Source organism: Lactuca sativa, chromosome 3, assembly GCF_002870075.4.
Source record: "Lactuca sativa cultivar Salinas chromosome 3, Lsat_Salinas_v11, whole genome shotgun sequence".
NCBI classification, from domain to species: Eukaryota; Viridiplantae; Streptophyta; class Magnoliopsida; order Asterales; family Asteraceae; genus Lactuca; species Lactuca sativa.
This window is the reverse complement of record NC_056625.2, coordinates 70,016,138-70,043,743: the sequence shown is the minus strand read 5'-3', so window position 1 is coordinate 70,043,743 and position 27,606 is coordinate 70,016,138. Positions and strand designations below refer to the sequence as shown.

At 41.5% G+C, this 27,606-nt stretch overlaps 2 protein-coding genes across 2 annotated transcripts; one reads left to right on the top strand and one right to left on the bottom strand.

The window, feature by feature from the left end:
- The first annotated feature begins 6,358 nt into the window (after positions 1-6,358).
- LOC111891128 (uncharacterized) lies at positions 6,359-22,711 on the top strand. Its single transcript, XM_023887211.3, has 6 exons — positions 6,359-6,604; positions 20,979-21,384; positions 21,487-21,955; positions 22,016-22,110; positions 22,153-22,326; positions 22,458-22,711. Exons 1-6 carry the CDS (start codon positions 6,359-6,361, stop codon positions 22,709-22,711), a joined length of 1,644 nt encoding a protein of 547 aa, XP_023742979.3.
- Positions 22,712-24,790: 2,079 nt separating this feature from the next.
- LOC111891132 (single-stranded DNA-binding protein WHY1, chloroplastic) lies at positions 24,791-26,863 on the bottom strand. The gene is made up of 7 exons (XM_023887217.3): positions 26,456-26,863; positions 26,275-26,366; positions 26,081-26,173; positions 25,595-25,689; positions 25,434-25,507; positions 25,251-25,339; positions 24,791-25,156 (listed from the first exon to the last, which is right to left on the bottom strand). The coding sequence occupies exons 1-7, from the start codon at positions 26,655-26,657 to the stop codon at positions 25,037-25,039; spliced, it is 765 nt and encodes a 254-aa protein (XP_023742985.1). The 5' UTR covers positions 26,658-26,863; the 3' UTR covers positions 24,791-25,036.
- Positions 26,864-27,606: the final 743 nt, after the last annotated feature.

The following is a 27,606-nucleotide window of genomic DNA, read 5'->3' as shown; positions in this document are numbered from 1 at the left end:
CCCGACATCGAACCCTATTCGGCATCGGCCCCGCCCAGCATTGAGCCTCGCCCGACATTGAGCACATCTCGGAATACATGTGAACGCAATCAAATGATACACGTAACCTAAGCATATATCATTAACATTTAAACAATCCTCGAGCCCTGTCCGGCTTCGGATTCTAGTCCAGAAACATACTAACATTCCTCGAGACTACCCCGACATTGCATCGAACCAAAGTCGGGAAACATACAAGTACAAACACATGCAAGAATCACAAAGACATCAAGCATACAAACATTCCTTAGAACCGCCCCGACATCGGATTGAAATCCAGAAAAGCATATAAACCTACATTGGGCCCCGCCCGACAGTAGACCCTAGTCTAGAACTACTACTAACTAAATGGGCCAGCCTTGGTGCCTTATACCCGTTCCTATTGGAGGAAACTCACCTCGTATGCTAACTGTGAAATCTCATGTGAAAATCTCTAACGGCTGCTCCAACGACTCCCCAGGTACCAATTTCACAATAACACTTAATCAAAATCTGATAATCCTTCTTAGGGTAAAATGACCATTTTACCCCTGGTCAAAGTCAAAGTTAAGGTCAACTCCCAGTCGACTCAACTCATCGATTTACCTCCTAACTCGACGAGTTCCCATACTACTCAGACTCGTGATCAACCGAGTCAACTTGTCGAGTCCCTTCACAAACTCGTCGAGTTCTACCTGACATAGAATTGGGACAACCTAACTCAACTCGTCGAGTCCCTTTCTAGACTCGCCGAGTTCCCCTGTATATTTGAGCTATCTTAATGGATTAAGCCCCTACACTTCAGATCCAAGCTTCACACTTCAGAAAAACCATTGCAATTCCCTTTTTAGGGTAAAGTTTCTAACTTTACCCATTAGTACCTCTTCTTAAAGGGTTTAGCTCAAACCCTAATTCCTTAGGACCCAAAACTTGGTCCTTATGCCATCCTTACACCCAAATAGAGCTTACAACCTCAAATCTACACTCTTAACACTAAATGGACATGTAAAGTTCCCACCTTTTCCACATGCATGACCTTTTGGGGCTAAAAAGGCCAATATGACATTCTAAGGCTTGCATGGGGTCTCTAATGTCATAAAGTTTGCACCTTTATGTCATTTCATCTCCTCTAGGTTCTAGACCTGGTAGAATACCCACTTGGGTCAATCATTCTCCAAAAGCTATAAATCTTGGATCGAAAACCCTCATAAAGATGGACATAAAGAGATCTAATGAACTAATAGTCAAGATAAAAACTGGACTACTAGAAAATGTAGCAAATGGCGTGTAGCTTCTAGATCTACTGTTACCTTATTGATCCCTCTATCTTCTTCTTCTTCCACAAGCTTCAAAAGTACACAAAGATCGCTAAAAATGGATCACACTCTCAAATAACACTCTAGGGTTTCATGGATTAGGGTTTGGGACAGGGAGGCTGGAAATGAGGCCAAGGGGTGGGGGTTAAGGAGCTTAAATAGGGTGCAAAACCCCGAAATTAGGGTGGCACTCTAGCCGATCTACTTGTCAAGTCAAGGGCTCTTGACCCGTCGAGTAGGTAGCTTAAACCATGCGCATAATCTGCCCTCTACTCGATGAGTTAGGGCCACCAACTCGTCGAGTTACCCTTTCAAAATAAATAAATTAATGAGTTAAATGCATACCAGGAACCAGGCGTTACACTAGCTCTTCAAAAGATTAAGTTGGCTGAAAATCATAGGGTTATGCCTTATTTATAGTGCAGTCAGGAAACCCTAGATACGGCCCAATCCAAGATTATCTTAAACCGAGTAATTATCCACTTTCCTATTTATCCACCTAGGACAATTCTAGAAGCCCTTAGGCTTCAAGAAACCGTCCAACCCATGTGGAGGGTTCTAGAATGCCTCTTTGTTAACGATTGAACAATTACATTTCAGTCTCTACACTTTCAATTAATTTCTTAAATCCGAAAATTAATTCCAATTAATTTCTGATTAAATATTAACTAAATATTACTACTTCTAATTAATATATTATTTTCATAATATATTAACAAATTGTGTATTTCAAATTATTAATCAAATAATAAATCAAAGCTCTCTCTCTCTCTCTCTCTCTCTCTCTCTCGCTATATATATATATATATATATATATATATATATATATATATATATATATATATATATATATATATATATATGTAAATGTCATCATTTCTAGTTGCTAGTCTTAAGGGAACCCTAAAAGGACTGTGCTACTAACAATTTAAGTATATACCAATTATACTTATTAGACTTAGTCACCTAATCCAACATATTCATATATGAATATGTATATTCATATATGAATAAGTATAGAGGGCGTAATTATTCATATATGAATATGGCAGTGGTGGTTGGTGACGGAGCTGGCGGTGGTTGGTGGTAAAGGTGGTGGTGGTGGCGGAGGTGGTGGTGGTGATGGTTGGTGGCAGCAATGGTCGTGGTTGGGGCAGTGGGGAGGTGGTAGATTCATATATGAATATAGTTACATTTATATAATCATATATGAATATTAGTCATTGTAACACCCGGACCCGCAACTTTGATTTTTCTTGGATTATTTTTGGCATTAAGTGTATTTTTAAGTCCTGGGTGGGGCGTAGGATAGCCTCCTACGCTGAGCGTAGGAGAAAGACTTCATACTAGCATTTAAGGACTTATATTGGGCATATGTATAGCTACGCAACACGTAGTATGCTAGATCTAAAATCCTAATTTCCGGGGTTATGAGCCTATTTAAAGACTCTAACCCTCTTGATGGCCTCTTTATACCTAGCCTCCATCCTCTAATCCAGTCCCTTCGAAACCCAAAACATTTTTCAGAGAACCTCTTGGTTTTAAAGTATTCTTATGTGCACCTTTAAAGGAGAATACCGTTGGAGAATCATCTTGGAGCTCCAAGCCTTGTAGATCCAAATCATTCATCTTGTTTTCCACCTCCTGAAGGTATAAAATTCCCATATTGGCAATCTCTGTGTGTGTGTGTGTGTGTGTATATATACTTTAATAAATCAAAATTTTTTGCCACATGTCCTCTTCTCCTTCATTTGAACACATGACATTTTCTACAATTTTTAAATTTTCTATTTTCCACTTGTCATTTTATTGTATTTTTCATTTATTAAATTAAAATTCTACATTTAATATGTAAGGTAATATATATGTAAGGTGCTTATTAGAAAGAGTTTATATATGTAATGTATTCAATACATTAAAGCCACATTAATTTTAATAATTCAAAAATTTTCTCATTTTTCTTATAAATTCAAACTTTTCAAATTGTTAAAATTTAATATTTAATTTTTTTTAATTAAACTCATGTAATACATGGGTCTCACACCTAGTATATATATATATATATATATATATATATATATATATATATATATATATATATATATATATATATATATATATATATATATATATACATTCGGCCCTTATTATTTAGTCATTTTTACATCTTTAAACAGAAATTGTAAGCTTCTTATATTTTGATATCAAATAAGCTAATCAAAACATTTAAAAAAATTGCTTTAATACCGAAAATATTTTAAACAATTTTACAAATAAACATAAATTATTTTACATAACCATCCCAAAGACCCCAACTAGTTATTTTTAGTTGGCTAGACACGGAATGAATTAAATATGTAAACTACATCAATAGAGAATAATAAATGTTATATACTACCGGCTAGTTTTGATAAATATACCGTAAGATTACACTAAAAAATCTAAACATTTTTTACACTTAAAAATCTAAACATATTTTCCCTTTTTAATAAAATAGAATACAATGCATTGGTGCTTTTTAAGAGACTTTGGGGTATGGTTGGTAATGAGTTTTTGAGAGATTTTAGAAATTTTTAGCATTTGTTTTTTAAGAAAAAACTTCATTCGAAAGTATGAACTTAGAATTTTTATTTAAAAAACATAATAATAATCTACAAGCTACTTCAAATACTATTAGAAATATTTTGTTTTTATTTTCTATGATATTTTACATTTATATTCATAAGTTATTCCTCCACTCTTAAATCTATTGAAAGTAATGCTACACCTCTTTAAAACTCCACCGGAATAACATATGATAAACGACCAAAAACTTATGTATTCCAAAAGGTTATATAGTAATATTTTTCCTTGCAAAAAAAGAAAAGACGACTATAAAAATGAGCATTGGTAGACAAGTAAACCTAAAAGTTAGTAGTAAATTAATGAAATATTGAAGTCAAGCTAAACCTACTCTTACATAACATAATTGCATAAGACTTCTATAGTTACTTATTTATTTGGAAAATATATTATATTTTTAACGAATTGACCAATATATTTAAATAAATGAATAGTTAGTAGTACGGTGATCACATTACATAGTTGTCAAGTTCATATAAAATAATGACTTGGTCAATGAATTAAATCTCACTAAAAACCACTAACTAATTTAATACACATCTTGATCTAGCATTAAGGTTCTATTAATTATTCAATCAATAAAAGCTTTCTTTAATCTTTCAATGTGATCATGGATTATACATGTCATTTGACCTTTTAAAGTAATTTTCTAATGCCCCACTTTTTAGACCATGCCATTTTATATGTAATCTCTTCAGGGATTAGAGTTTAAATATATTTGGCTATTTACTTGAATGTAAACAAAAATAATGTTTACATTACACTTCTTTTTAAACTTGGTTTATCTAGATTTTAGGTCCCATAAGAATGTTGAAATTGATTCTCTGTCTAAAACTTATTTAATCATCAAATTACACTAAAACATGAACTTAATAAATTTATATAGCAAATCTCGAGGTCCCACAAGTTACAAACTATATCTAATTCCATTCATAGCTCTTGATGTGTAAAATTCAGTCATAAATTTATAACCACATTTACTAGAATTGGAGATTATTATAAAATGGACAAGTAACCCAATTGTTTAGTAATATAACTTTGATATAAACGAGTGTCGAACACTAGAGGGACATATATGATTCAATCAGAAGATCTAATTGTGGGTTACACCAAAAACATTAAATAAAAAGGGAATTTATTACCAAACTGCAAACTAAGAAAGAAAGCAAAACAACACTAAAAATTTGATTAGTAAATAGACTTTTTTTTTTACTTTTTGTTAGAATTTGATTACACCCTTTTCGTTATGGTTGAGATCTGTTATGTGCAGAGGATATTAGTTAATCATCCATCGATTTCTAATGTGTTTACGTCTTTTAGTTTGATTCTAACCTTGATGATTCTAAAGACAATTAACACAATTGTCATATAATTAACTATCTCTATTACCCGTATTTAGTTTGTATTATGCAAAATTTAATCTTTGTTAATCTAATAGTTATGAAAATCAATACTACATAGAATGGTCATCTAATAAGTCCACACATATTAAAGTTCATTACTATATCTACCTAACTATAAGATTTGTCTATTGCTAGTTATAATTGTCAATAATCATGATCAACTATGATTCAAGCAAACACATTGTCTTTAATTAAAGGGTCATTGTCACTGTAGTCCAACAAAGTTGCGTATAATGGTTTAAATGGTCCCTCGGGACTATTTTTTGCATTTTAAGAGTATAAACTTGTTATTTCTTGTTTTAAAATGACACTCTTGGAAAAATAAAGGGGTCACCCAGTGACCCCATCCTACTTAGCAATTTTTTATTTCCACCTCGTATCCAAATAGATTAATTTAGTCCATGTCATTACCACGTGTGCATAGGAGTTAATGAGAGATACTGTACGTTTAAACCCTTCAACTATCCCTTTCTAAATCTTTCTTCTTTAACTTCCCCGCATCGAAATTTGTTGTTGATTTGTTCTTCGATCCTATCCTTTTCTTCAAGTGTTAGTCACTCAAATCGGGGAACCTTGTTGTTGCTATGGTCGTTTCATGAAGATTGATCTACATTTTGCTAGAATTTTTACCAGGTACCCCTCTATTACTTACGCAGATGAAGCAAAGCAAAGGTTTGATGATGTTGATTTTGCTGGAATGGACAAGAAGGAATTTGTCGAGTTCCTTGAAAGATTTGCATGTTAGATATGTGTGAATGTGTACTTTTGCATGCCCGATATTGTTTTTCCTGATGGATTAAGGTTAATCGTGAATGACATGGATTACATGGAACTAATCGAAGTATGGTATGCTTCTGATTGTGTAATCAATGTATATATGGACCATCTTGGTGTTAATGTACATCAATGGATTCTTGAAGAGCAAGTAGATTTGGCAGTTCTTTAGACCAATTATCTGGTGCAAATGAATATCATGAAGAAGTTCACAGTCGTATGGATATGGATGATGGAATCGACATGCAAGATTTACATGGTGGTATGGATGATATCCTAGGTCCAAACGAGGATTTGCAAGGTGAGCAAGATGATGGCATTCACATGGAAGTGGACAGTGAACCTGATGAGTGCATTCCTATGAACAAGACAAAGGATGATGAGTTTCTGAGTAAGTTGTGCCCAAAGGAGCAAGTCACCCCCCACAGTCCACCTCGTGAAGATACATATGATCCACCACAAGAAGATGAGGTAATTTCTATTGACCAGGCTATTTACAATGAGAATGTTCATTGGAAAAAGAAAAAAAAAACATGTATTAGGTATGAGATTTGTGAGTCCTAAACAACCAAAACATATGATGTGTAACTATGTTGTAGCAAATGGTTATTATGTAACAGCCCGGAATTTCAAATATTGATATAATTATGATTTGGGGGTGTTTCAAGAAGGGACTCGGCGAGTTGGAGCCTTGACTCGCCGAGTAGGATCGCAGACCGGGTCGTGGGTTCGCGACTGGACTCGACGAGTCCGATATGGACTCGGCGAGTCGACGCTGTTAGCGAAAAACCCTAACCGTTCAGGTTGGGGCGTATAAGAGGCACTCATTGGCCATCATTGTTCAGTTTAGCCTTCTGGGAAGAACCCTAAATCGAGTGGGTGCATCTGGAGCAAAGTCTTAGGGCCATTGTTGATCTTGGAAGAATTGTTGTGCAAGGAAGAGAAGGGATTGGCTAAAGGAGCAGCAAGGGAGTCACATTCTGAGGATTGGGGACACAGAGGATTCATTATTCAGGTAAGAACTCGAATTATCCTCTGCTATGTTGATGTGTTATGGGATTAGGGTTTGTGAAACCCATTTGGTGATTAGAGGAATTATTATGTTGTTACCCAAGTGTTTGTAACCCAGTAATAGGATGATTAGAGGTCCAGAAGGTCCCATGATTGTGTATTTCGGGACCATACGTATTTCAGGAAGCAGTTACTCGTCTGCATGGCATGGACTCGCCGAGTTGTTCTTCAGACTCGGCGAGTAGCTTGAAGATTTACTGGGACTCGCCGAGTTGTTCATCAGACTCGGCGAGTAGAGTCGGGGTGGCCCCGCGATTCTTCCACGAGGACCTCGTCGAGTCAAGAGGGATACTCGACGAGTAGAAAGGGATTCTGCAGGAATTGGTGAGGACGACTAGACTCGCCGAGTCGCCAGGGAACTCGCCGAGTCCAGTCGAGCTGACAATGGACAGTTGACCAGAGTTGACTGGTGTGATTTCTTAGGGTCAGTTAACGTGGAAGATAGAAGTATTGATAAGGGATATATGATGTTACAGGGAGCTTGTAGCTCGGAGTATCAAGTGCAAGGGACTTTAGGAGTTGCTATCTTCTAGTGTCCGCGAGGTGAGTCTTCTCACTATACTGTACCCGGAAGGGTTTGACTGTGTGACCGGAAGGTCGGATATGATATGTGATATGTATGCTATATGTGGTATGTTATATGTTATATGTGCTATGTATTATGGGCCGGAAGGCGATATGATGTGTGATGGACCGGAAGGTCGGCGTGGGTAAGGCCGGAAGGTTTACCCAGCAGGGACGGAAGTCCCCTGAGACACATGGACCGGAGGATGTGTGATGGACCGGAAGGTCGGCGTGGGTAAGGCCGGAAGGTTTACCCAGCAGGGACGGAAGTCCCCTGAGACACATGGACCGGAAGGTCGGGCCTGGAAAGGCGTATGTGCGTAAGGTATATTGGGGAACTCACTAAGCTTCGTGCTTACGTTGTTTATGTTATGTTGTTTCAGGTTCTTACAGTAACGCGGGATGGCAACGGTTCGATTGTACACACCGAAGCAAGAGTTGTGTTTTGAAGGATCCTGGTCTTCTATTATAATGAAAATGAAACTATGTTTTGTAATTCGAATGTGAATAAGATTTTAAACAAGTGTTTTTAATATTAAATTGATTATTTAAATGAAAATTTTGTTTTTTGGAAATCTTGGTGTTACAAATTGGTATCAGAGCCTTGGTTTGAAGGATTCGGACGCGCCTACGGGTAAATCTGGACTCAAACTGAGGAAGTAAGAAAAAGTTTTCCAAATAAATGGTTTTCTAAAAGTGATTAAGAGTTCAAAGAGAAAGCAAGAAAGAGCAGTGTGTACAATCAGCCAGAGCCAAACGGTGATTTCCCAAAATACCCTTACTTTTGTATTATGAAATATCTATTATGCACTTTATGAGATATTATTGCATGCTAGAGACAGGCTAGGTATTTCACATCTTAGGACTAGAGTGGCCTGATTTGTGATGCCTTAGTCTAGGGTTTGCTGTTATATGTGCGTTATGCTTTTGTGTGTATGTGATGAGTGAGAGTATCTAGTTAGAACGCACAAGGGGTAAAGCTACGGGGTACATAGGTACTTCCGAGGATGAGCCGAGAAGGTGGAGCTACCACAGATGGGAAGTCCTATGTATGCTTCAATGCTCGAATGCTGCTTGCTTTGTGCTTTGTGGAGTTGTCGATGATGGGAGTCAGCTACTAAGTGAGTATGACGATACTCAGGAGGTAGAGGGCTGGCATCATTGGGAACTCTTCAGCAGCTGATAGCAAAGAAGTGGGAGGACAGCGGAAGGGACTAGGGAGTAAACCTAGCCAAATGAGTGCGCTGGTAGAGTAGAGGATTTCGCTGGAAGCGATGAGATGGGTGAAAGAGCAGGTTTATCAGCTACTTAGGAACTCTGGGATGGTCCGTGTGGAAAGTATGGGTAGATGTGGCAGGTAGTATGGGCCCGTACTACTGAAAGCAGAGGACCCATACTTGATACAGGGGGCATTCTGAAGGTCCTAAGGAACAGATTGAGGATTGATGTTATGGTTCGAATACCATACATCGGAGTGGATACAGAGTGATGTTATGGTCAGGGCACCATACATCGGAACAGTTTGAGATAGATGTTGTGGTTCGAGTGATATACATTGGAGCAGATTGAGGAGTGGTGCTATGGTTCAGGTACCATACACCGAAGCATGTTGAGGAGGGATGTCATGGGATGAGTACCATGGTTCGTAGTGGATGATGCTTGTGGCTATCTTGTTATCCGGTTACCGATCGGACGAGCACGAGCGAGCGGGATGCAAGGATTCGCGAGATCCGGCGTGATGAGGTTGCTGCATTGTTGCGGGCTGAGTCGCCAGAATTGTTTGGGTCGGTCAGGACCACTATGATTGAAGTAGTTGGATGAGCGATATGCGGCTTTCGCAGAGACGGCTGCCGCGGCGGTTGCAGCGGCTGTAGCAACGGCAAAGAAAGGAGCTAGTCGGGGTTTTCAGTATCGGGACTTCTATTATGCGAAGCCTCCCACATTCGATGGAGTTCAGGACTCGATGGTTGCTATGAGACGGTTACCAGACATGGAGGGGTGTTTCTCCACGAGTTTATGCCCTGCTAATCAGAGGGTGGGGTGTGCTCTGAACCTATTGAGGCTCGGGGCGAAGGATTGGTGGAGGTTGACCACGAGGTCATTTTCCGATGCGCAGAGGGCTGCGGTTTCATGGGATCAATTCAGAGGGATGTTCAGTACTCACTATGTTCCGCGAGATGAAAAGGAGAGATTGGCTCGGGAATTCCTTGAGCTGAAGCAGGATTTGGAGTCGGTGACTGAGATCACCAGGATGTTTATTGGGAGGGCGATGTTTCGCCCTGAGTTCGCTTCGGAGCAGGCTCAGATGCCCCGATATTCGAGTAAGCTCAGGGGGGTATCAGACAGTTCGTGTCTGCGCGGAGGTGCGAGACCCTGTTGGAGTTGCAGAAGGCCGCCATGTGGCGTGAGTTAGAGGTTAAGTTGCAGTTGCGTGAGCTGAGACAGGCCCCGATGCAGTCGCAGTCGGCGCCGAAACGGTTCAGGACCGTAGACGTTGAAATGGGGGATCGGAGCGGTCACACTTGTGGGAAGTGTGAGAGAGATGGCACCGGAACTTGTTGGCCCAATGGTGCATGCCGCGAGTGCAGAAGGGAGGGGCATGGTGCACGGGATTGTCGGCAGTCAGTGCCAATTCGGGATTCCAGGATTTGTTATCAGTGTCGGCAGGTTGGACATTTGAGGGTCAACTGTCCACAGCTTTTGCAGGATCGGTGCAGGCTCTAGCACCGGCCACCTTGAGGAGTTCAGGAGGAGGACAGGATGGAGTAGAGCCCAAGGGCTCAGGGTTGTGCTTATCGGCTTGCGGCAGAGGGAGACGGAGCAGTGCCGGAGGCAGCTGCGGGTATGATGCTGTCTTGATGTCTTGATTAGCTTGCGTTGTTTGTGGCGTATTGTTTGTGCTGGTAGTGTGGATTTCGATGCGGTAGTCGTTGTTTCGCGGGATTGGCATGGTTATGGATTGGTGCTTCAGGTTTCGTTTTGGGCATTCGTTGTTCCCTGATGGTTTGGTATGGTTATAGTCTGGTGTTTTAGTGCCGGTAACTTTGTGCGGTTTTCGATGCGATATTCAACCTTTGGCAGGTTGTGAGTTTGGTTATGGGTTATTGCTTGGGAATTCCGTTGGCCATCGTTCGTGAGGGTTGATAGTGGAGGTGCGGCACTGGGTTGAATGACGGGTAGCATCTGCAGTTGTGGAGTGGATAATTAAAAGATCGGATTCTTTTGAGCGGATTGATCAGGGAGGAGATGTGTTTTGCTGAGGGTTGCTTACGCTGGTGGGAAGCAGTCAGTGGGTAAATGTTCTCTTTGTGCAGGATTGTTCTGAGAGGTCGTTAATGACGATCGGTGGCAGTTAGTCAGTGCTTTAGTGGGGGAGAATTAGAAAATTCTCCGGGAGATCGATGAGTATGTGAGGGTGCTTAGCTGCCGGGATTCAGCAGTGTTTGTCAGCGCAAAGTATAGGCCGACGAGAGCGAGTGTTGAGTATGCGGGGCGAGATACAGACCTAGGGCATTTGATTGTGGAGGCCTGAGAGGAGGTCGGGATTAAGCTTGAGTAAGTAATCGGAATTTTGCGATCAGAGTATTGGTACGTTTGAGGTACGTGATGGTTGTACTGCATTAACCCCACGGAATTATGTTGTGCATGTTTCTAGAGCTGGAACCGGAAGGTTCTAGAGTTAGAACCTAAGGGTTCGCAGAGTTGGGTGTACGGACCCACAGAGATATAGCCTCGAGTGGCTAGTATGTGTTATGAGAGTCGGTCCAGTCATACTGGAGACTCTGTTGGTATTGCTGGATTAGTTTGAGATTTGCGGATCACGTATGTTGCAGTGTGATTGCATTGGAAGGTCTGGCCCCGGGTTAGTGATCTTGTTTAGCGGAGGCAGTGGTTTTGACGAGTGGAGAGAGTGCATGGGATTGAGAGCCCCTGCAATGAGAACCAGAGTATGTGAATAGCAGTTACGCAAAAAGGGTGGTGTCGCTTGGGGCGAGCACCGTGGCACCGGTTGGAGTGGCATTATGTTCAAGAGAGTTCCGTGGAAAAGGAAAAGAGGAGGGTATGTAACTCCGAAGGGGGTGCAAGTTCACGAAAGTGAAAGCTGCAGAGCAGAGTTATGGTTAGAGTATTTCGAGTATGGTTTTGAGCATCGTGTTCGCGGCAGTGGAGTAGGAACCCATCCGGTTGGGATGTCGGTTGAGGCTCTGAAGGGGATGCATGGAGAGAGAAAATTTAAATTCTCAGTGTGAATCTGATCAGAGGGTAGAGTGGATGTAGTGGTTCATCTTGGGAGATGTTCGAGGATATCATCAGTGTATCGGGTCTTTCCACCTGCGGGTGTTGGGACTAGTTCAGTATGTGTATGTGATGGCAAGGGGAGAACTTGTGAGGGTTGCTCTGAGAGTGAGAATGGACCTCTCAGTCGGTTCGGAATGGACAAAGTGGGCTTTGGATCGGGGATCCGGTGGTTCAGGGTTTCCTAACCCTTATGGGTCGAGTGATCGTTGAGATTTGGAGCAGGGTGCATCGTGGGTAATTTCCGATTACAGAGAGTGATGAGCAGTTCAGAGTTCGTACTTTAGTTGGCAAAGCAGACTCAGCAGGTTAAAGAGAGTTAGTGATCGTCTAGAGTTAACAGGAAGGTTATGCAGGCAGACGCCGGTTCGAGCTTGAGTTTCAGGTCGATGACTTAGTACTCCTGAAGGCCTCTCTTTGGAGAGGAGTGATTCGATTCAAGAAGTGGGGCAAGTTGGGGTCCCGGTACATTGGGCCTTTTCATGTGATTGCGGGGGTAGGCCGGGTGGTCTATCGTTTGGAGCTGTCAACGGAATTGGGACGGATCCATGACACTGGTATGTGTCGCAGTTGAAGAGGTGTATAGCGGATGAGTCAGCAGTGGTTCTACTAGAGAACGATTAGGTGGATGCGAGCCTGTGTTACGTCGAGAGGCCAGTGGCCGTCGGAGATCGGAGGATCAAGGTTCTGAGGAACAAGGAGGTACCTCTGGTATTGGTTCAGTGACAGCCTCGGAAGAGATCGGTAGTGGCTAGGGAAGCCGAAACGTGAGATGCGGGAGCAGCAGCCGGAGCTATTTTCAGAGTGAGACTTCGAGGGCGAAGTCTAGTTCTAGTGGGGGAGAGTTGTAACAGCCCGGAATTTCAAATATTGATATAATTATGATTTGGGGGTGTTTCAAGAAGGGACTCGGCGAGTTGGAGCCTTGACTCGCCGAGTAGGATCGCAGACCGGGTCGTGGGTTCGCGACTGGACTCGACGAGTCCGATATGGACTCGGCGAGTCGACGCTGTTAGCGAAAAACCCTAACCGTTCAGGTTGGGGCGTATAAGAGGCACTCATTGGCCATCATTGTTCAGTTTAGCCTTCTGGGAAGAACCCTAAATCGAGTGGGTGCATCTGGAGCAAAGTCTTAGGGCCATTGTTGATCTTGGAAGAATTGTTGTGCAAGGAAGAGAAGGGATTGGCTAAAGGAGCAGCAAGGGAGTCACATTCTGAGGATTGGGGACACAGAGGATTCATTATTCAGGTAAGAACTCGAATTATCCTCTGCTATGTTGATGTGTTATGGGATTAGGGTTTGTGAAACCCATTTGGTGATTAGAGGAATTATTATGTTGTTACCCAAGTGTTTGTAACCCAGTAATAGGATGATTAGAGGTCCAGAAGGTCCCATGATTGTGTATTTCGGGACCATACGTATTTCAGGAAGCAGTTACTCGTCTGCATGGCATGGACTCGCCGAGTTGTTCTTCAGACTCGGCGAGTAGCTTGAAGATTTACTGGGACTCGCCGAGTTGTTCATCAGACTCGGCGAGTAGAGTCGGGGAGGCCCCGCGATTCTTCCACGAGGACCTCGTCGAGTCAAGAGGGATACTCGACGAGTAGAAAGGGATTCTGCAGGAATTGGTGAGGACGACTAGACTCGCCGAGTCGCCAGGGAACTCGCCGAGTCCAGTCGAGCTGACAATGGACAGTTGACCAGAGTTGACTGGTGTGATTTCTTAGGGTCAGTTAACGTGGAAGATAGAAGTATTGATAAGGGATATATGATGTTACAGGGAGCTTGTAGCTCGGAGTATCAAGTGCAAGGGACTTTAGGAGTTGCTATCTTCTAGTGTCCGCGAGGTGAGTCTTCTCACTATACTGTACCCGGAAGGGTTTGACTGTGTGACCGGAAGGTCGGATATGATATGTGATATGTATGCTATATGTGGTATGTTATATGTTATATGTGCTATGTATTATGGGCCGGAAGGCGATATGATGTGTGATGGACCGGAAGGTCGGCGTGGGTAAGGCCGGAAGGTTTACCCAGCAGGGACGGAAGTCCCCTGAGACACATGGACCGGAGGATGTGTGATGGACCGGAAGGTCGGCGTGGGTAAGGCCGGAAGGTTTACCCAGCAGGGACGGAAGTCCCCTGAGACACATGGACTGGAAGGTCGGGCCTGGAAAGGCGTATGTGCGTAAGGTATATTGGGGAACTCACTAAGCTTCGTGCTTACGTTGTTTATGTTATGTTGTTTCAGGTTCTTACAGTAACGCGGGATGGCAACGGTTCGATTGTACACACCGAAGCAAGAGTTGTGTTTTGAAGGATCCTGGTCTTCTATTATAATGAAAATGAAACTATGTTTTGTAATTCGAATGTGAATAAGATTTTAAACAAGTGTTTTTAATATTAAATTGATTATTTAAATGAAAATTTTGTTTTTTGGAAATCTTGGTGTTACAAATTGGTATCAGAGCCTTGGTTTGAAGGATTCGGACGCGCCTACGGGTAAATCTGGACTCAAACTGAGGAAGTAAGAAAAAGTTTTCCAAATAAATGGTTTTCTAAAAGTGATTAAGAGTTCAAAGAGAAAGCAAGAAAGAGCAGTGTGTACAATCAGCCAGAGCCAAACGGTGATTTCCCAAAATACCCTTACTTTTGTATTATGAAATATCTATTATGCACTTTATGAGATATTATTGCATGCTAGAGACAGGCTAGGTATTTCACATCTTAGGACTAGAGTGGCCTGATTTGTGATGCCTTAGTCTAGGGTTTGCTGTTATATGTGCGTTATGCTTTTGTGTGTATGTGATGAGTGAGAGTATCTAGTTAGAACGCACAAGGGGTAAAGCTACGGGGTACAGAGGTACTTCCGAGGATGAGCCGAGAAGGTGGAGCTACCACAGATGGGAAGTCCTATGTATGCTTCAATGCTCGAATGCTGCTTGCTTTGTGCTTTGTGGAGTTGTCGATGATGGGAGTCAGCTACTAAGTGAGTATGACGATACTCAGGAGGTAGAGGGCTGGCATCATTGGGAACTCTTCAGCAGCTGATAGCAAAGAAGTGGGAGGACAGCGGAAGGGACTAGGGAGTAAACCTAGCCAAATGAGTGCGCTGGTAGAGTAGAGGATTTCGCTGGAAGCGATGAGATGGGTGAAAGAGCAGGTTTATCAGCTACTTAGGAACTCTGGGATGGTCCGTGTGGAAAGTATGGGTAGATGTGGCAGGTAGTATGGGCCCGTACTACTGAAAGCAGAGGACCCATACTTGATACAGGGGGCATTCTGAAGGTCCTAAGGAACAGATTGAGGATTGATGTTATGGTTCGAATACCATACATCGGAGTGGATACAGAGTGATGTTATGGTCAGGGCACCATACATCGGAACAGTTTGAGATAGATGTTGTGGTTCGAGTGATATACATTGGAGTAGATTGAGGAGTGGTGCTATGGTTCAGGTACCATACACCGAAGCATGTTGAGGAGGGATGTCATGGGATGAGTACCATGGTTCGTAGTGGATGATGCTTGTGGCTATCTTGTTATCCGGTTACCGATCGGACGAGCACGAGCGAGCGGGATGCAAGGATTCGCGAGATCCGGCGTGATGAGGTTGCTGCATTGTTGCGGGCTGAGTCGCCAGAATTGTTTGGGTCGGTCAGGACCACTATGATTGAAGTAGTTGGATGAGCGATATGCGGCTTTCGCAGAGACGGCTGCCGCGGCGGTTGCAGCGGCTGTAGCAACGGCAAAGAAAGGAGCTAGTCGGGGTTTTCAGTATCGGGACTTCTATTATGCGAAGCCTCCCACATTCGATGGAGTTCAGGACTCGATGGTTGCTATGAGACGGTTACCAGACATGGAGGGGTGTTTCTCCACGAGTTTATGCCCTGCTAATCAGAGGGTGGGGTGTGCTCTGAACCTATTGAGGCTCGGGGCGAAGGATTGGTGGAGGTTGACCACGAGGTCATTTTCCGATGCGCAGAGGGCTGCGGTTTCATGGGATCAATTCAGAGGGATGTTCAGTACTCACTATGTTCCGCGAGATGAAAAGGAGAGATTGGCTCGGGAATTCCTTGAGCTGAAGCAGGATTTGGAGTCGGTGACTGAGATCACCAGGATGTTTATTGGGAGGGCGATGTTTCGCCCTGAGTTCGCTTCGGAGCAGGCTCAGATGCCCCGATATTCGAGTAAGCTCAGGGGGGTATCAGACAGTTCGTGTCTGCGCGGAGGTGCGAGACCCTGTTGGAGTTGCAGAAGGCCGCCATGTGGCGTGAGTTAGAGGTTAAGTTGCAGTTGCGTGAGCTGAGACAGGCCCCGATGCAGTCGCAGTCGGCGCCGAAACGGTTCAGGACCGTAGACGTTGAAATGGGGGATCGGAGCGGTCACACTTGTGGGAAGTGTGAGAGAGATGGCACCGGAACTTGTTGGCCCAATGGTGCATGCCGCGAGTGCAGAAGGGAGGGGCATGGTGCACGGGATTGTCGGCAGTCAGTGCCAATTCGGGATTCCAGGATTTGTTATCAGTGTCGGCAGGTTGGACATTTGAGGGTCAACTGTCCACAGCTTTTGCAGGATCGGTGCAGGCTCTAGCACCGGCCACCTTGAGGAGTTCAGGAGGAGGACAGGATGGAGTAGAGCCCAAGGGCTCAGGGTTGTGCTTATCGGCTTGCGGCAGAGGGAGACGGAGCAGTGCCGGAGGCAGCTGCGGGTATGATGCTGTCTTGATGTCTTGATTAGCTTGCGTTGTTTGTGGCGTATTGTTTGTGCTGGTAGTGTGGATTTCGATGCGGTAGTCGTTGTTTCGCGGGATTGGCATGGTTATGGATTGGTGCTTCAGGTTTCGTTTTGGGCATTCGTTGTTCCCTGATGGTTTGGTATGGTTATAGTCTGGTGTTTTAGTGCCGGTAACTTTGTGCGGTTTTCGATGCGATATTCAACCTTTGGCAGGTTGTGAGTTTGGTTATGGGTTATTGCTTGGGAATTCCGTTGGCCATCGTTCGTGAGGGTTGATAGTGGAGGTGCGGCACTGGGTTGAATGACGGGTAGCATCTGCAGTTGTGGAGTGGATAATTAAAAGATCGGATTCTTTTGAGCGGATTGATCAGGGAGGAGATGTGTTTTGCTGAGGGTTGCTTACGCTGGTGGGAAGCAGTCAGTGGGTAAATGTTCTCTTTGTGCAGGATTGTTCTGAGAGGTCGTTAATGACGATCGGTGGCAGTTAGTCAGTGCTTTAGTGGGGGAGAATTAGAAAATTCTCCGGGAGATCGATGAGTATGTGAGGGTGCTTAGCTGCCGGGATTCAGCAGTGTTTGTCAGCGCAAAGTATAGGCCGACGAGAGCGAGTGTTGAGTATGCGGGGCGAGATACAGACCTAGGGCATTTGATTGTGGAGGCCTGAGAGGAGGTCGGGATTAAGCTTGAGTAAGTAATCGGAATTTTGCGATCAGAGTATTGGTACGTTTGAGGTACGTGATGGTTGTACTGCATTAACCCCACGGAATTATGTTGTGCATGTTTCTAGAGCTGGAACCGGAAGGTTCTAGAGTTAGAACCTAAGGGTTCGCAGAGTTGGGTGTACGGACCCACAGAGATATAGCCTCGAGTGGCTAGTATGTGTTATGAGAGTCGGTCCAGTCATACTGGAGACTCTGTTGGTATTGCTGGATTAGTTTGAGATTTGCGGATCACGTATGTTGCAGTGTGATTGCATTGGAAGGTCTGGCCCCGGGTTAGTGATCTTGTTTAGCGGAGGCAGTGGTTTTGACGAGTGGAGAGAGTGCATGGGATTGAGAGCCCCTGCAATGAGAACCAGAGTATGTGAATAGCAGTTACGCAAAAAGGGTGGTGTCGCTTGGGGCGAGCACCGTGGCACCGGTTGGAGTGGCATTATGTTCAAGAGAGTTCCGTGGAAAAGGAAAAGAGGAGGGTATGTAACTCCGAAGGGGGTGCAAGTTCACGAAAGTGAAAGCTGCAGAGCAGAGTTATGGTTAGAGTATTTCGAGTATGGTTTTGAGCATCGTGTTCGCGGCAGTGGAGTAGGAACCCATCCGGTTGGGATGTCGGTTGAGGCTCTGAAGGGGATGCATGGAGAGAGAAAATTTAAATTCTCAGTGTGAATCTGATCAGAGGGTAGAGTGGATGTAGTGGTTCATCTTGGGAGATGTTCGAGGATATCATCAGTGTATCGGGTCTTTCCACCTGCGGGTGTTGGGACTAGTTCAGTATGTGTATGTGATGGCAAGGGGAGAACTTGTGAGGGTTGCTCTGAGAGTGAGAATGGACCTCTCAGTCGGTTCGGAATGGACAAAGTGGGCTTTGGATCGGGGATCCGGTGGTTCAGGGTTTCCTAACCCTTATGGGTCGAGTGATCGTTGAGATTTGGAGCAGGGTGCATCGTGGGTAATTTCCGATTACAGAGAGTGATGAGCAGTTCAGAGTTCGTACTTTAGTTGGCAAAGCAGACTCAGCAGGTTAAAGAGAGTTAGTGATCGTCTAGAGTTAACAGGAAGGTTATGCAGGCAGACGCCGGTTCGAGCTTGAGTTTCAGGTCGATGACTTAGTACTCCTGAAGGCCTCTCTTTGGAGAGGAGTGATTCGATTCAAGAAGTGGGGCAAGTTGGGGTCCCGGTACATTGGGCCTTTTCATGTGATTGCGGGGGTAGGCCGGGTGGTCTATCGTTTGGAGCTGTCAACGGAATTGGGACGGATCCATGACACTGGTATGTGTCGCAGTTGAAGAGGTGTATAGCGGATGAGTCAGCAGTGGTTCTACTAGAGAACGATTAGGTGGATGCGAGCCTGTGTTACGTCGAGAGGCCAGTGGCCGTCGGAGATCGGAGGATCAAGGTTCTGAGGAACAAGGAGGTACCTCTGGTATTGGTTCAGTGACAGCCTCGGAAGAGATCGGTAGTGGCTAGGGAAGCCGAAACGTGAGATGCGGGAGCAGCAGCCGGAGCTATTTTCAGAGTGAGACTTCGAGGGCGAAGTCTAGTTCTAGTGGGGGAGAGTTGTAACAGCCCGGAATTTCAAATATTGATATAATTATGATTTGGGGGTGTTTCAAGAAGGGACTCGGCGAGTTGGAGCCTTGACTCGCCGAGTAGGATCGCAGACCGGGTCGTGGGTTCGCGACTGGACTCGACGAGTCCGATATGGACTCGGCGAGTCGACGCTGTTAGCGAAAAACCCTAACCGTTCAGGTTGGGGCGTATAAGAGGCACTCATTGGCCATCATTGTTCAGTTTAGCCTTCTGGGAAGAACCCTAAATCGAGTGGGTGCATCTGGAGCAAAGTCTTAGGGCCATTGTTGATCTTGGAAGAATTGTTGTGCAAGGAAGAGAAGGGATTGGCTAAAGGAGCAGCAAGGGAGTCACATTCTGAGGATTGGGGACACAGAGGATTCATTATTCAGGTAAGAACTCGAATTATCCTCTGCTATGTTGATGTGTTATGGGATTAGGGTTTGTGAAACCCATTTGGTGATTAGAGGAATTATTATGTTGTTACCCAAGTGTTTGTAACCCAGTAATAGGATGATTAGAGGTCCAGAAGGTCCCATGATTGTGTATTTCGGGACCATACGTATTTCAGGAAGCAGTTACTCGTCTGCATGGCATGGACTCGCCGAGTTGTTCTTCAGACTCGGCGAGTAGCTTGAAGATTTACTGGGACTCGCCGAGTTGTTCATCAGACTCGGCGAGTAGAGTCGGGGAGGCCCCGCGATTCTTCCACGAGGACCTCGTCGAGTCAAGAGGGATACTCGACGAGTAGAAAGGGATTCTGCAGGAATTGGTGAGGACGACTAGACTCGCCGAGTCGCCAGGGAACTCGCCGAGTCCAGTCGAGCTGACAATGGACAGTTGACCAGAGTTGACTGGTGTGATTTCTTAGGGTCAGTTAACGTGGAAGATAGAAGTATTGATAAGGGATATATGATGTTACAGGGAGCTTGTAGCTCGGAGTATCAAGTGCAAGGGACTTTAGGAGTTGCTATCTTCTAGTGTCCGCGAGGTGAGTCTTCTCACTATACTGTACCCGGAAGGGTTTGACTGTGTGACCGGAAGGTCGGATATGATATGTGATATGTATGCTATATGTGGTATGTTATATGTTATATGTGCTATGTATTATGGGCCGGAAGGCGATATGATGTGTGATGGACCGGAAGGTCGGCGTGGGTAAGGCCGGAAGGTTTACCCAGCAGGGACGGAAGTCCCCTGAGACACATGGACCGGAGGATGTGTGATGGACCGGAAGGTCGGCGTGGGTAAGGCCGGAAGGTTTACCCAGCAGGGACGGAAGTCCCCTGAGACACATGGACCGGAAGGTCGGGCCTGGAAAGGCGTATGTGCATAAGGTATATTGGGGAACTCACTAAGCTTCGTGCTTACGTTGTTTATGTTATGTTGTTTCAGGTTCTTACAGTAACGCGGGATGGCAACGGTTCGATTGTACACACCGAAGCAAGAGTTGTGTTTTGGAGGATCCTGGTCTTCTATTATAATGAAAATGAAACTATGTTTTGTAATTCGAATGTGAATAAGATTTTAAACAAGTGTTTTTAATATTAAATTGATTATTTAAATGAAAATTTTGTTTTTTGGAAATCTTGGTGTTACATATTAGTTATGTTAGAAAAAAAGGATAGTAGGAGACTATTAGTGAAATGTTGTTCTGGGCAGTGCAAGTTTAGGATGTAGGCTTCTTGGATGAGTGAGGAAAAGTCTTTTCAGATAAAGAGTCTCATAAATGAGCATAAGTGTGCAAGAAACTTCAAGTTAGGTTCAATTGTGAATTATTCATGGATAGGTACCCATTACACAACACAATTCTTACAGAAACAAAAGGTTGGTGTGAGGCTACTTAGGGATGAGATTAAAGAGAAATTCGATATGATGTGAGTATGGGACAGTGTAGAAGAGCAAAGAAGTATGCAATTGAACTGATTGAAGGAACACTAGTGGAGCACTATGCAAAGTCGTGGTCATATGGTGAGGAGATTAGAAGATCAAATCCAGGATCAACAGTCAAAATTGATGTCATTTCTATGCCAGATGGTAAGAATTATTTTAGCAAACTTTACTTGTGTTTTGATGGGCTTAAGCAAGGGTGGAGAGGGAGTTGCATAAGGTTTATAAATTTAGATGGATGTTTCTTAAAGGGCTTATGTAGTGGAGAGCTAATATGTGATGTACGAAGAGATGCCAATAATCACATATTTCCAATTGCATGGGCAGTTGTCTGTATAGAGAACAAAGAAAATTGGAAATGGTTTTTAGAAAACCTTAGAGATGACCTTCAACTGGATAATGGTTTTGGTATAACATTAATGTCAGATCAGAATAAGGTAAGTTGTTTTACTTCCTAATTTAATAAATTCTAGTCTCATTTTATATAACATGTTATCATTGTTGCACAAGGGTTGTTAGAGGTTGTGAAGGAAATATTGCCTACTGCTGAACATAGGCAGTGTGCAAGGCATATTGTTGCCAACTTTAGGAAAAGATTCAGTGGTGTGCATTATGAAACCATGTTTTGGAAGGCAAGCAATGCATCCACTGAGCCTTTATTTAATGCTGCCATGAAGGAGATTGAAGTGCATAACCATGCAGCCTTTGCTTATCTTATGGAAACAAACCCCAAATCTTGGAGTAGAGCATTTTTTCAAAAGGGAAAGATGTGTGATGCAGTGGAGAATGGCTTATATGAGAGCTCCAACAATGTGATAAGGGATGCTAGGAAAAAGCCAATCATCACCATGTTAGAGGATATTAGATTGTATGTTATGGAGAGAATATACAATTTAAAGATTAAAGGTATTTCATGGCCTGATTACAAGCCTTGCCCAGCAATTACACTCCTACCGAATCAATTAAAAAAAGCTCAAAGGTACTTTCTAATCTTTAAACTCACAATTGTATGTAATTACTTATGTTATGTCTACATTAGGTATTGGCAGGTTTTACCAAGTGGTCTAAACCAATTTGAAACAAGAAACATGGTTAAGTCCTATGTTGTTGACCTGGATAAAAAGACTTCCACTTGTAGAGTGTAGCAACTTAATGGGTATGGATGTGTGCATTCAGTTGCAACTATATCATTTCTCAATAGAGATGTTGGTGGTTATGTTGATACAATGTTCTATGGAGCAGTCTACAAGAACACCTATAAGTATCTAATTCAGGGGATGAATGGTAGCAATATGTGCCCACCTACTGACTTCATACCACCTCTTCCACCAATGAAGAGAAGAATGCAAGGTAGACCAAAGGTTAACAGAAGAAGAGATGCATTAGAGAAGCTACCAAGGCACAATGTGTCTAAGGCAGGGAAAAAATATCATGCAGTATGTGTAAAAATATGGGGCATAACAAGGTCACATGTCCTTAAGCTGAAAGACCTCAAGTGCAAAAACCTGAAGTTGGTAGGAGGCCCAAACTAAATGTTAAAAAAAGGAAAACAGGTGTCAATGAAAAAGGTGAAGGAGCAGGAGGTATCAATGAAAAAGGTGAAGGAGCAGGAGGTGTCAATGAAGGGCAAAAGGGTCAAGGAGAAAAATCAATGCATGAAGGGCAAAAGGGTCAAAGAGCAGAGATATTGCTGCTGGAAGGAGATGTAAAAGAAAGAAATCGAAGAGAATCATAAAGATGAAACTTGCTAAGAGGGTGAAGGGCAAAGATGGGAAAGGAGATACCAGTGCAAACCCGTTGGAGCTTAATGATTAGGATTTTATTTCGTTTAAGTTGTTATCTTTTAACTTGGTTGTGTTTGGTTGGATTTAAGTGTTAAGATTGGAATTCGGTTGTAGTAGGTTATTAAGTTTGGAATTGGACAAGTTGTTATGTTTTAAGTTGGTTGTGTTGTAAATGACTTTGTTTAATTTGCTTGTTCATATTTCGTGCATACAAAACACATCAAAGCTAAAAGATAACAATTTAAACAAAATAAAGTACATTACAAGTTACATAATAACTTAAACGAAATAAATTACATTACAAGTTTCATAACAACTTAAACAAAATAAAGTACATTACAAGTTTCAAAACACATCAAAGTGCATTACAAGTTACATAACAAGTGGTCCAATTGACCTTCATTACAACTTGTACACGATTAAACAGAAAAAAAATACCCAACTACATATTAGGTAAACCTTCAACTTAAAGACCTCAGTTTGAAGCTTTTTGTTCGACTTAAACAACCCATTTATCATCACGCCTTCATTGTTGCACTGCATTTCATCAACCCAAGCTATAAAACCTGAACGAGCATCCTGATTCCAACTATTTGCTTAAATTAATACATCTTAAAAAAAAGTAGGGTTAACATCAGAATTTGAATAAATGGTAAATTACCTTTTTTGGGCATGCATAAAAGGGCCTTTCTAGGTTATTGGTAGTACGAGATGTTCTTATTATAGCCTCAGCTCCAGATCCACATTCCATGTTCTTCATTATGTACCTTCAAAGTGGAGAGTATTTGAAGAAGAAAATAATGTGCTAGAATGAAATTACTTGGTATATATGAAAGGGTAGTACGTGTAAAAGACTATATTACCCCCACTGTGCAAGGCAAGTGGGGTCCCTAACATCCCCACTTTTTCCTTCTTCCTAATTCTATTACACTTTCAACGGATTATTCAATGAAAATTAACAACTAATTAAGATAAAAAAAACAATTAACAAAGAACATCACCCAACTTTACAAAATGTCTATTATTTAGATAGGTCTTTCATTAATCATTGGATTTCACTTACAAAATATTTGTCATTTAGAGAGGTCTTTTACATATTTCAGCAAAAAAAAAAAAAAAAAAAAAAAAAAAAAAAAAAAAAAAACTACATACTAATAACCTTCTTAACCATGAACCGTCTTAGCTGCATATCAACCCATCACCTAAGCTTAACAAGGAAATGGAGCACAACCACCAGCAACAAGAGCATCCCCACCATCATGTCACCCATAGCAACACCAACGACTTTAAACTTCTGATCATGGTCATCCAACTTGTACTGGAGACTGATGTGGTTGATCCTGCAAACGATATACTCCTGTCCAAGCTGCTCCTTCAAATTTTCATTTCAGTTTGGTTTTCTGTAATCTTCGAACCACAATCACAGAAGATTGAGTGGAGCACATTGTAGTTGATGTCTTCACTAGAATTTAAAGAGTCGGGTGAAGGTGGTGGAGCCGACATTGTTGCTTATTAAGGTTCTTCCAGAGGATTGTTTGCCCAAATATGGTAAACAAGTTTCAGATTTGTTTTACTTCAAACCCCACATACGTATGTCCCCTTATAATTTGAGACTTATGCCTAAGAATCAATCGAATCGACATTGTAAAGTTGTTGGGGTGTTGGTGGAAATTAAAGACGGTAATTACTCTTTGCATGTGTTAGCTTCTATGTCATCGAGTCAACTCAGTATTGACTCAGTGGGTTACCTCATATGTATACATGGCAAGTGACGAGACATGTTAACCTGCTAAAATGGGTAAGATGACTTTCCCAATCGGTAAATAACAAGTTTATGCCCTTAAAATGCAAAAAATAGTCACGAGGGACCATTTAAACCATTTACGTAACTTTGTAAAATTCTGTTACAGCAATGTACTTTCAAACATTAACAACTTTATTGACGTCTTAAAATTTAAAACGAGTTAAATAACCAAATAAGCTGATAGCCAAAAGTTAAAATGAACAAATTTGACTTTAGCCCTAAAATATAAACTCACAACAATTCTGCAATTCTTTTTTATACGAAGATAGATCTCACCCAAGAACTCAAACATGAACTCAAAACTTAATCCATACTTCCTAAAACCACATCCAAATGTAAATCCTAATACTCTTCAAGATAACAAAAATATACATAATGGGAGAGAAGAAATTCTAACTTCGGTTCACATAACCTAAAGAAACAAGAACAAAATGACACCCTCAAACTCATAAACCATCTTCAAAATACAAAACTATCTGCTCCATTCTAAATCAGCACCGGATCGCGGGTTACCATTACTCAAACGGGTCGAGTCTTGGGGTTTTATAGAATTCACAAATGTATGCCAACCCAAAAGGTAAGGCACAACAAACTGCATAACACACAATAAGTTATTAAAAAAACAACCCAAAATTTTACATATAAAAAAAATGAAGACATAAATTGATGCAGGAAAGAACATATACATTGAAAGCTGAGACAAGAATTGCAAACTCTGCCTTTGTAACAGGGATATAAATGCTTTCGTCCATGTTTATAAGCTTGTTTTGAACACCTTCATGTTATAAAAAAAAAAAGTTGGGTTAAATTTATAATCAAGAAAAGAGTGGATTAAGAGTTGAAAATAGTAAAACAAAAAAGATTAATACTTAGATTAAAGAAGTGGCCGGATCCATCTGGGAGAGGCTCCACCTTCAAAACCTTCCTAACTCTGCCTTCATCACTGTAAAAAATCATGGTGACATTAGTTTTTTTTTTAAAAAAAACATTTGATTTAATAAATGACATTTAAATTATATACAAAGGTTACCTTTTTCCTTTGAAAGGGTCGTGAAAGAATTCACATGAATCTTTGGCACCAAGGCTGATTATACTTCCGATTTCAGTAACTGATAATGAGAACACCTGGAATTGCAGATGGAATTATAAAAAGAATAAATTATGAGAAAACAGGAATAACTATAATAAACAGAACATTAACATACAACATTGACTAGTAGAATGAACTTATCAAAGAAATATAGACAATTCTTTTAAGAACAGAGGCTGTTCATAGGGTTAAGGGTTTATTGTAATCTTTTCCAATGTAGAAGGAACTTATCACCCTCAAAACAATCATTGTTATCTTACACATTAGATCTTCTATAAGCTAGTAATCATGTCGTATTTAAGACACGGGTCAGGTTCTTTATCAATTTTGACACATTTAGTTTAGAATGAAATCATCAAAACAGCATAGCAAATGAAGCACAAAAGAAACTCGTTTGTCTATAGAAAATCAAGAAAATAAAGTTACCTGCTTTCTACTCCAATCGTATTGACGAACACCAGCAGAAGGCGCAAATTGAAGCAACACGAAACCCTCTTTTGTCAACTTAAACGCCCCCGACTATGAAAACAATCACCCACAAAATCAAACAAGGTGTATCAAAGAATCATATTACAGTAAGCGAACATTTACACAGTAAAAGAAGAAACAATCAGGCATACGTCTAAAGGGGCGAACTCTGGAGGGCGAGGTTCGACTGTAAGAGCAGCCTTTCCTTTGTATATCGAATGCCCGATGAAAACCTTCGGAGCGTCTGTTCATCAATCGAAATTCGAAACAAAACAAAACGCGTTTCACATTTTGAGTAACATTTTCATTTTACAAAATAAGAAGAGAAGTTACCTTCTCTGGGTTGAGAGTAGGATGAAGCATCAGGTCGTTGTTGTTGGTCGGAGTATTGACATTTCAGACTGAGTTTTCTTGAGCTGGGGTTTATGAATTTGATTGTAGGAGGAGAAGACAGAAGTGGGTTTAATATGAAAGGGGATTTAGGGTTTTGGATGATGTAGCCACTTTGTGTTGAAGATAGTGATAGATTTAACATTCTTTCTGCCCTCGACGATGATTTTTGATGGAGTTCTTCAACCGTAGACGGTGAGTAATAAAATCTTGAAAAATCTCTGTTTTCCTCTCTCCAGGTCCTGGATAGACAAAAGGATGAATGTACTAAAATCTTGAAAAACCCATTCAAAACCCTACTTTTAGCTCCACGGAACTTTTGTTTCTAAAGGTGTACGTGCAAAAGTGTTCATCGGGTGTGTGATAAAACGGTTTTTTTAGATGTCATTCCTAATCCAATCCAAATCCAAACTAATAAATATTTAGGTTTAGATTTTAAACCTGTTTAATTAAATAAATTAATCTTTTTAATTAAATGGTATAATCTGTTTACAACCCGTTAATTGTATAAAATTATTAAATATTTTTATTGTTATATTTATTTAATATTATTATTTAGTTGATTATATTTTGATTATTTTATTTATCAAAACCATGTGTTAGTAACTATTATTGAAATTTGAGTTGGTAAAAGTGATACTCCAGTTGCATAGAATTTTGAAATTAAACATTTATAATGTTTTATAGTTGTAAACATTTATTTTTATTTTCAAACTTGAACAATTATTATAGCTTTAAAATTGTATGTAAATTTATTTGATAGATTATTTGATTTTTAAGGGATTTTTTTGTAAAAATTTAAATGGATCGACCGGGGTTTAACATGTTTAGTAAATAGGTTGGATTGGAAAAACAATAAATAAGTCAACCCAATTTCAACTCATCTACTAAAAAGGTTGGGTTAGGTTATGAATTTTCAACCCATTTACTTAAACAAGTTATGGTGGGTAGAAATTTTGAGCTCATTTAAATAAATAGGTAAACTCGTTTATAACCCAACCCAACCCATTGTCACCCCTAGTTTTTTTTTAAATGTTTCTATTTATATGGTCCTAGAAATAAGACCCAAAACTTTTATTTTTAATTTGATGAAA